We start from the raw sequence: 11,096 nt of genomic DNA on the forward strand, positions 1-11,096 counted from the left end.
ACACAACGCAGATCGAAGGAAGGTGAGTAAATCAATGACCCTTAAACCCACCTACCCTATACACAATGAGTTTGAATCGTTGGCAGATCGGAGGAAGGTGAGCGAGTGACGCGAATTTAATTTAAATCAATGACCCTTAAACCCACCTAACCAATTCACAACGAGTTTGAAACTTTGACAGATCGGAGGAAGGTGATCGAGTGGCGAGAGTTCAAACTAAATCAGTTGAATCGTCGGTAATTCGGAGGAAGGTGGGCGAGGGCGAGAGTTCAATCTTAATCAATAACCCTTAAACCCACTTACCCTATAGACAACGAGTTTGAATCGTTGGCAGATCGGAGGAAGGTGAGCGAGTGGCGAGAGTTCAAACTAAATCTGTAAATCTTAAGTTTGTAGCCCTTAAACCCACCCACCCTATATACAGCGAGTTAGAATCGTCGGCCAAGCGGAGGAAGGCGAGCGAGGGCGAGAGTTCAAACTTAATCAGAAGCCCTTAAACCCACCTACCGTAAACACAACGAAGTTGAATCGTCGGCAGATCGGAGGAAGGTGAGCAAGGGCGAGAGTTCAATCTAAATCAATAACCCTTAAACTCACCTACCCTATACACAACGAGTTTGAATCGTTGGCAATTCGGAGGAAGGTGGGCGAGGGCAAGAGTTCAATCTTACTCAATAACCCTTAAACCCACCTACCCAATACACAACGAGTTTGAATCGTTGGCAGATCGGAGGAAGCTGAGCGAGGGCGAGAATTTAATTTAAATCAATAATCCTTAAACCCACCTATACACAACCCGACCCTATACACAACGAGTTTAAATCGTTGGCAGATCGGAGAAGGCGAGCGTGGGAAAGTATGATATCTAAATCAGAATCCCTTAAACCCACCTACCATACACAACGAGATTGAATCGTCGGCAGATCGGAGGAAGGTGAGCGAGGGCGAGAGTTATATCTAAATCAATAAACCTTAAACCCACCTATCCTATACACAACGAGTTTGAATCGTTGGCAGATCGGAGGAAGCTGAGCAAGGGCGAGAATTTAATTTAAATCAATGACCCTTAAATCCACCTACCCTATACACAACGAGTTTGAATCGTCGGCAAATTGGAGGAAGGTGAGCGAGGCCGGGAGTTCAATCTAAATCAGAAGCCCTTAAACCCACCTACGCTATACACAACGAGTTTGAGTCGTCGGCAAATCGGAGGAAGGCGAGCGAGAGCTCAATCTAAATCTGTAGCCCTTAAACCCACCTACCCTATACCGAGCGAGTTGGAAAAGTCTGCAAATCGGAGGGAGGCGAGCGAGAAGAGAGTTCAATCTTAATCAGAAGCCCTTCAACCCACCTACCGTAAACACAACGAAGTTGAATCGTCGGCAAATCGGAGGAAGGTGAGCGAGGGCGAGAGTTCAATCTAAATAAGTTGAATCGTCCGCAAATCGGAGGGAGGCGAGCGAGAAGAGAGTTCAAACTAAATCAGAAGCCCTTAAACCCACCTACCCTAAACACAACGAGATTGAATCGTCGGCAGATCGGAGGAAGGTGAGCGAGGGCGAGAGTTCAATCTAAATCAGTTGAATCGTCCGCAAATCGGAGGGAGGCGAACGAGAAGAGAGTTCAAACTAAATCAATAACCCTTAAACCCACCTACCCTATACACAACGAGTTTGAATCGTTGGCAGATCGGAGGAAGGTGAGCGAGTGGCGAGAGTTCAATGTCAGTCTGTAGCCCTTAAAGCCTCCTACCCTATACACAACGAGTTTTAATCGCCGGCAAATCGGAGGAAGGTGAGCGAGGGCGACAGTTCAATCTAAATCAGAAGTGCTTAAACCCACCTACGCTATACACAACGAGTTTGAATCGTTGGCAGATCGGAGGAAGGTGAGCGTGGGAAAGTATGATATCTAAATCAGAATCCCTTAAACCCACCTACCCCATACACAACGAGATTGAATCGTCGGCAGATCGGAGGAAGGTGAGCGAGGGCGATAGTTCAATCTAAATCAGATGCTCTTAAACCCACCTACCATACACAACGAGATTGAATCGTCGGCAGATCGGAGGAAGGTGAGCGAGGGCGAGAGTTCAATCTAAATCAATAACCCTTAAACCCACCTACCCTAGACACAACGAGTTTGAATCGTTGGCAGATCGGAGGAAGCTGAGCGAGGGCGAGAATTTAATTTAAATCAATGACCCTTAAAGCCGCCTAACCAATACACAACGAGTTTGAATCGTTGGCAGATCGGAGGAAGGTGATCGAGGGCGAGAGTTCAATCTAAATCTGTAAATCTTAAGTTTGTAGCCCTTAAACCCACCCACCCTATATACAGCGAGTTAGAATCGTCGGCCAAGCGGAGGAAGGCGAGCGAGGGCGAGAGTTCAATCTAAATCAATAACCCTTAAACCCACCTACCGCATACACAACGCAGATTGGAGGAAGGTGAGTAAATCAATGACCTTTAAACCCACCTACCCTATACACAATGAGTTTGAATCGTTGGCAGATCGGAGGAAGGTGAGCGAGGGCGAGAGTTCAATCTAAATCAGAAGCCCTTAAACCCACCTACGCTATACACAACGAGTTTGAGTCGTCGGCAAATCGGAGGAAGGCGAGCGAGAGCTCAATCTAAATCTGTAACCCTTAAACCCACCTACCCTATACCGAGCGAGTTGGAAAAGTCAGCAAATCGGAGGGAGGCGAGCGAGAAGAGAGTTCAATCTTAATCAGAAGCCCTTAAACCCACCTACCGTAAACACAACGAAGTTGAATCGTCGGCAGATCGGAGGAAGGTGAGCAAGGGCGAGAGTTCAATCTAAATCAATAACCCTTAAACTCACCTACCCTATACACAACGAGTTTGAATCGTTGGCAATTCGGAGGAAGGTGGGCGAGGGCAAGAGTTCAATCTTACTCAATAACCCTTAAACCCACCTACCCAATACACAACGAGTTTGAATCGTTGGCAGATCGGAGGAAGCTGAGCGAGGGCGAGAATTTAATTTAAATCAATAATCCTTAAACCCACCTATACACAACCCGACCCTATACACAACGAGTTTAAATCGTTGGCAGATCGGAGAAGGCGAGCGTGGGAAAGTATGATATGAAACCCACCTACCACATACGTAACGAGTTTGAATCTTCGGCAAATCACAGGAAGGTCAGCGAGGTCGAGAGTTCAATCTAAATCAGTTGAATCGTCCGCAAATCGGAGGGAGGCGGACGAGAAGAGAGTTCAAACTAAATCAATAACCCTTAAACCCACCTATCCTATACACAACGAGTTTGAATCGTTGGCAGATCGGAGGAAGGTGAGCGAGTGGCGAGAGTTCAATCTAAATCAGTAGCCCTTAAAGCCTCCTACCCTATAAACAGCGAGTAGGAACCGACGGCAAATCGGAGAAAGGCGAGCGAGGGCGAGAGTTCAATCTTAATAAACTGTACTATTCTGTTGTCCAAACTTAATGCCTGTACTGAAGCCAGTTGCCTTAGGTGCTAGATTAAAATATAGTTGTGAACATTTTTTTTTGTCCTTACGCTGTAACTTTTTGAATATCAATTTCTGTAAAAATTAGTAAAGCTAGATTCAACTGTAAATTATCTTTTACTTTTGGTGCTCCATTTTTGATACTTGAATTATTGTATTCATACCAAGAATTTTCAATACTTCTACAATAAGCAATGAAATGTCTTGTATCAACCTGTCGCTTAGCTTCTTGAAAAGCAACAACTCCTATTAATATAAAAGTTTTCTCATTCATAATTATTGTAGAAATGAGTTTATCCAATTCTACGGTATTTTCATTATCAACTGTAAGGTTTTGTGTATCTTCAATATCAACACAAAGTATGTTATTGATATCTAATTTTTTTAAGTGTAATTTACCTTCACACTTTTCACAAGCATCCTGAATTTTATTAAAATATATATCAGAAATAATTGTAGAGAAATGTTCATCTATAACTTGTTCTCTTGTTAAATTTATACGATTATAATGCTTATATGTTTCTGTGTTACATACTTCACATCCTTAGATTAGTTCTTCATAAAATTCTCCAACACTTTTGGTCCACGTATAACAAGAGCTGGTCGGATTACATAAATTTGCTATAATTGAAACACGAGCACTGTATAATGTTCTGGTATTAAAGGTAGTTACATAATTGTAAAGGATCGCTAAAAAGTCATGTTTGGATCCAATAGATTTAGAATGGGAGCTATTAAGAAAATTCTGGAATGCTTGTACTGTATAATAAGCTGTTGTAAAAATTTCTAATATGCAATCAAAATAGCTGGATGTTTTAATAACTTGGCTCAATCCATGTATCTTTTTGGGTACAAACTCATTATAATTTTTTATGACTTTTCTTTTTGTAGGTTTCTGTAATGGTTTTTGGTTAATCAGATGAATTTGTTCACAAGGTTGTAGATATTTTCCTCTTTTATGAACTTCTTTGATTGGCAAGTTTAATTCTTTTTTATTGACTTGTGGTAAATCGTTGGGCAAATCACTATGCAAAGTACGGTCTTTCAATGATGCAAATGACATTTTTTTCTGGTTGAGTACTTCTGGGGATGATGTAGATGTCTTGATATCGTGTTCGAAATTAACATAAGAACTATCTTGATTTTCATAATCTTGAAGCGATGACATGGTAGATACATTAATGTTGTTTTTGGATTTGATTGGGATCGTATTCAAATTTGCACCTTTTATTTTAGTGTCACATTCAGTTTTCATTTGTATGTTATCATTTACAAAAGTTTCACAAATTGAATTAATGAGCGTACTCACTTCTACTTGACTAAATTCAACTTCTTTATCACTGCATTCATCTTTAGAACTAATTTCATCCTTATCACTATTATCTGAATCTTCACTGTCTTCGCTAGAACTATTACTGAATTCTAACTCAATTGGTTGGTTTAAGCCTCTCCAATTTTCTTCATGATATATGTAACTGATTTCCGGATTGAATTTTGCTAACTTTGTTATCTTTTTTGTAACTGTTGAATCAATAGCTGTTTCTAATAAAATATTAACATATTCTATATTTTCCAATAGATACTTGTCTACTGTGATATCTGAATCAGGGATCTTCTTCATAAGATGACCTTCAAAGCCTTCCTTGTATGAATTGATCAATGATAATTCCGTTTCTTCAATGTGGACATCATAGAAATCGTTCAGCATTACTTTAGTCCAAAGAATGAACTCCATACATAATTGTATCAATAATTTACAGAAGTCTGCATTATAATATGCATTTCTGTTATTATTTCCATCATCTCCTGTAACATACTGCTTAACCTTTGCAAAAGTGCTCGTTATATAATTATATATGGCTGGACATTTCAAATAATCAATATATTTAGTTTTAGCATTTTCTGTTTCCAATATAAATTCTAATGTATTCTCTATTTCTTCAATATTTTTTTTTGCTATAAGTAACATCAATCTTAAGATCTTTTATTTCAGTCATAATAGCCTTAAAGCATTTTTTCGTATGTTCAGTTTGGAATTGACTATACGTAATAACAAATATCTTCTGCAGTAAATCTTGGAATTTAATGATATTTTTTTTGTTTACTGAGCATAATTACACATTATAAATAAAATAGTTGTACTGATTCCAGACTTTTCTTTTGGACGCATTCCCATTTCTTCACTTTTATTATTATAAGCATTATATCGGTGTTTATAATACTTCTTGGTAGAATGGTACTACCCCCGACTAAAGATCAAAAACACATATTCAAATAATCTTCATATGTTGTATTAATATTAAAAGTTGAAATCATAGAGATATAGTGGATCCAACAATGATGCACTGTAAGTCGATGTGGTATAGGTAAACCATTCATTAGCAATCTATTTAAAAAACTATTCAGCAAAGATATTGATAAACTTTCAGTTGATATTTGAGATAAAGGTAAAAACTGGTTAGAAAATACTGTACCAAAAGCGTACAAGTATATATCAATATCAGATGAATGAAACTCTTACAAAATGATCCAATTGAATTAAAAATAAAATGTGAACTTTTAGATAAATCTGAAACTAAATTTATTGCTACTGTTGCTCAATGGATAAAAACTCAACTCTTGTATAACAGGTTTATACAGTACATTATTCGAAATTAAAATCAAAGACATTTCAATATTTTTTGCATCATCGCATTTTTGTCTCTCTTCCGATTCTTTTGTAGATTTCACTTCACTTTCATTCAACTCTAATTTTATACTTTTACAGTTTCGCACAACATATCTTTGCAAATTCTTCGGATGTATATGTGTAGTCTTATCCAGCTGATTCTCATTAAGATCATTACAGATTATTGACCAAACAGGATCGCTTTCTTTTTTGATTTTTCCTTGTTGATCAAAAATATTGTGCTTTTTGATCGCTTGACTCGAACATCGTGACTTATTACAAGTTTTTTCCCTCTTTTACCCATCCTTTTCACGTGTATATTCTTTTTGCTAAAACATGATTCGACGGTACCTTATAGGTTATGGTTTGCGTAATTTTTTTAATGAACGTTGTTTAGTGGCATTTTATTGCTAAAAAATGTACAGATCTCTATAAATACCAAGAATTTTAAAATACTTTGATTTTGACTATAAAATCGAATACTTTTCTATCAAAATGATTCAAGGTCCAGTTTTCAAGTAGCGGCATATGCACACCTGACGTGAATATATCCTGATCAGCTACAGAACATTGAGAAGGTCAGAAACTAAGTCATCTGCAGTACGCTACGCAGCTGCGCCGTATGTGCCGTGCGCTCGATTCGTGACCGCCACAATAGTCATGCTGATCAGAATTTATTCACGTACTAAGAATGGACAATATTTGTGAGTGTTCGAATATGCATTAGTAACACCACCAGTGACAATGCTATAGGTGATATATATGCATATAATGTATTTACAACTAATTATTGCAGATAAATATTTGTGTCATACAAATAAATCAAACAGCTCATAGCTCATAGTGTATAAACAAGATTGATTCATCGCTGTTATTGTAAGGTTATCTGTGTATAAAATGTCTGAAAGAAACTTTATTTTGGAAAAAATTTATAATTTTCTATTCAATGTCATTGCATGTTACAGACAAAATGCCTCGAAAACCGGAAATTGAACCAGAAGATTTGCAATCAGAACTTATAGAATAGCCTTCTATTTTTTATGAAAATAAATTAGTGGGTAATAAACATCCAGTATGGCTTGAGATTAAAACAAATTTGGGATTGAGTATGACAGCCAGTTTACTTCACTTATATGTGTATAATAATCGCCATCAGATTAAATCATTTCTGGAAAATCATTTTGGAATCGCACCAATGGCACATAAAAATGAAAGAAAAAGAGCCATAGCTGAGGATCCAGATTATGCTGTTAACACTGATGAGAACCCACTGAATTGCGATGCACTTGATTTTAATTTAACAATACCAGCAAATCAATTTATTGAATCATTACTCGACAAAAAAAAGGCAGATAGTTGGATTGCCAATCTTCATTCAGCAATTGTTCGAACACAAGGCTTACCTTGGGCATATGATTATAGAAATGGCTATATTACAAAAGAAAATTTCAAATTTAGTGGTAACTGCAAAACTACGATAAGAGGTGAAAGTGAACCAATCGAAGGTTTAGAAAAAGACTTAAAAATAACTGCACACACCTTTTCTACGCATTCTATACCACACACAAAGAAAAAAAAATTTCTGGTGAAAACAGAAAAAAAATCAAAGTCATCAATCTATTTTATTAAACAAATTACCTGGAGATTATAGGTTAGAGCTAATTGGTGCTGCAAAAACTATTTATGAAACTGCTGACTTGGATACAACCTTAAAATATAGGAAAATAAGAGAAGAGGCCAAAAATGAAGATATCGGATATAATAAAGTGAAATCTCTATCAATATCTGGCAGAACTTTCATCACATACTGTAATATTCGCAAGTTTTCAGTCAATCCATTCCACATATTTTATTGGACTGATAAGCAGCTACAATTTTGGAATCAAGTACAAAACCAAAGGATGCCTTTATCGATTGATGCCACAGGAAGCCTTGTCAAAAAATACTCTTATAAGAATGGCATAAAAAGTAAGTCCATTTATTATTATGTGTTAGTGGTTGGATTAGCAGGTAAAATAATACCGCTCCTACAAGGTCTCCTATCAATTCATTATGTTTCCATAATCCAAGAACTTTTGAGTACATGGATAGAAAATGGTGCCAAAATTCCAAAGGAAATTTGTACAGATGGCTGTTTAGCATTACAAATTGCAATTAATTTAGTTTTTAATAAAATTACTTTTAAGCAATACAACCTACAGTGTTATATAGTTTTAAAAAATCAAATTAGTGAGCCAACCAGTACTGACAAAGATTTATTACCAATGTGCTATTACAGGCATGATGTAGCTCATCTGATGCATGCCGTAAAACGATGGAAACCTTTGAAATCAGCTGACGTTAATGTTACTGTATTCTACTTGAGATGCATAGGATACTTAACGCAAGTTAAATCTCTACAGCAGTTTAAGGATATTGTCATATCAATAATTATTATTTCACAAAGCTCTGTAATCCAAGCTGAATGTTCCAGAAGAAAAAAGTTATTGAATGAGATATTTCAATCATTTGAATATGATTTCGACAAATTTGCTTCAGAGTGTCAATCAACTGAATTTAAAACAACACGCATTGACGCAGAATCTAACGATTCTGGTAATGAATTAACACAATTTATTGATGAAATATTTGATGAAGCTATGAAATTAAGTTGTACGGATACAGAAATTACAGATTAAGCCAATTATTATCATTGCCCCGAACTAACAACCAATTTTAAGTCATTATGTTATACGTTTCCTTCATGGACAAATGTGATGAAAGATATATTTGGATCTCCAAATGATGTCGGTACCTCAGCAAGATCTGAAGCATTTTTTATGAGGAAAAAACAATCGATTCCTTACCCAATAATCATGGAAAAGTTTGTGCTTAGTGATAACAAAAAAAATTGATTGTTTAACTAATTTTGGTTTCATGCATGCTAAAGAAATTGAAGAGAAAATGGAGAACAGTACAGATGAACAAAATCAGCATAATTTTATTGATATTGATTTGGAAAGTTTACAAATATGTGACAGTCCTAAAAAAATCTATTTAAATGTATTAGACGTGACACCATCAGATGAATACCTTTCTACTATAGAATCTCCTATTAAAGTGCAAAATATATCAAATATATTAATGAACAAAAACGTCAAAAAAATGCACACCACGTCATGAAAAAAAAAAAAAAAATTACTTATGTTCAAGAATCTGAATTTGAAAACAAAAGAGATGAAAAGTTATATAAGAATCAAAGTTTTTTAAATAATTTGGAAGTTGACGAAACAATGACTAATGTATGTGATGAAAAAGTGGCTTCGATTACAGAAAATAGTGTCGATGAGAGCCGTACTAGCAGATGCTACATAAATGAGAGTACAAGCTCATTGGAATCATCTTCATCGTCAACATTTATACCTCTTATTTACAACCGATGCAAAAAATTGATACAAAATGGATCAATTTTGCCTCCTTTAAGATTATCTATGCAAAACATTAAATTGATCAATACATGCCCAATTGACAGTATTATCGAACTCTTTAATGCGGCTTACTGTTTTCAAAGTTCATTTAAAGAATTAGTTTTTGAAATACTTATGTCACAAAAACCACATGATGATATTTTTGAAATTCTAGACAAACACAGTAAATCTTACTCTAGGAATGTTTATTATACCGAAAGAATGGAATACTGTAAATCTCAACCGAAGATATATTCACAAACTGAAACACCCGAGTGGCTTTTAATTGATTGTAAAGACAAAGTTGTCCGTTTGTTTGAAAAAGTGATGGCAGATAATTATTGTGTACAAAAAACAATTAAATGCTTATGTAGTTATGAAAACACATAAAAATATAACGGACAAACAGTGAACATAAATTTTAAAATGGATGGAAATTTAATTAGTGAGCGAACATTACTTACAAACTTTTTTCGAAAAAAAAATAAAAAATGCTACAAATGCACTATTAGAGAAGCATCAGTAAACTACAAAATAAAGAGTTACTTTTGTGTTGAATTAGAGACTGATTTTCTCTATCATAGACACATGGAGTGTAATCTGAATAGCATTCCTATAAGTTTAAATCTTTGCAATGAAGAATACAATTTAGTTGGTCTTATAGCGTTTGATCATGGTAGTGATATGCTACATTATTATACATTCATCAGATTGAACGATGGACAATGGGAAGAACTAAATAATTTGAAAAACAACATTATATGTCATTCAAAAGGAAGCAAAATAAAAGTCAGACCAGCTTTAGTGTTTTACAAGAGGAAAAATATTTATAAAAGGTAAGTAAAACAAGATTTCTATTCTATGAGTAAATTATTATTCGACCAATTAAAACCCGATTTTTCAATGGATTATGTACAATATTCAATAATTTTATTTTTATTACAGAAACTTATTGACGTATTAATAAATCAAAAGTACCATTTCGGATATTTTGAAGAAAATTTGAAAAGCGTTGGTACATATTTAATAGTTCTTCTTACTTTTTGGCAATAAGTAGGTTCATATCGCTATCACTTGATGCTGGATTATAATTATGTATCGCACGTATATTGTATACAGTATATTGTATTTAGAAAAGTTTTTGGTTAAAATGTTTGATAAATTTGTAATAAAAGCTTTCCAAAAGAACTGATAAAATCAAATTTGCAATTGTTGAATTATTAACTGATAGATCTTCTTTCTTTGGTGATTCAATCAATTAATATTGTAGTACACCTAGTGTGGCATCTATGAAAGAGACACAACACCTTTAAACCCTGAAAAAAAAGAACACAAAGAAAAAATCATAAATTTTAATTAAATCATTTAAAATTTTTTTGAGTTATATTTACACTAAATACTTACAATTTTATCATGCTAAAACCTTCATTATTCCTGCTGGCCCGTTGTGGCACTCGGTGCAAGAATTTGTGAACTTTTTCACT

At 35.1% G+C, this 11,096-nt stretch overlaps 1 protein-coding gene across 1 annotated transcript; it reads left to right on the forward strand.

Annotated features, from left to right (window-relative positions):
- Window positions 1-9,338: 9,338 nt before the first annotated feature.
- On the forward strand, window positions 9,339-10,814 carry LOC116738697. The gene is made up of 2 exons (XM_032602189.1): window positions 9,339-10,448; window positions 10,558-10,814. Exons 1-2 carry the CDS (start codon window positions 10,039-10,041, stop codon window positions 10,574-10,576), a joined length of 429 nt encoding a protein of 142 aa, XP_032458080.1. The 5' UTR covers window positions 9,339-10,038; the 3' UTR covers window positions 10,577-10,814.
- Window positions 10,815-11,096: the final 282 nt, after the last annotated feature.

This window comes from Nasonia vitripennis (genome assembly GCF_009193385.2).
Source record: "Nasonia vitripennis strain AsymCx chromosome PSR unlocalized genomic scaffold, Nvit_psr_1.1 chrPSR_random0011, whole genome shotgun sequence".
NCBI lineage: Eukaryota > Metazoa > Arthropoda > Insecta > Hymenoptera > Pteromalidae > Nasonia > Nasonia vitripennis.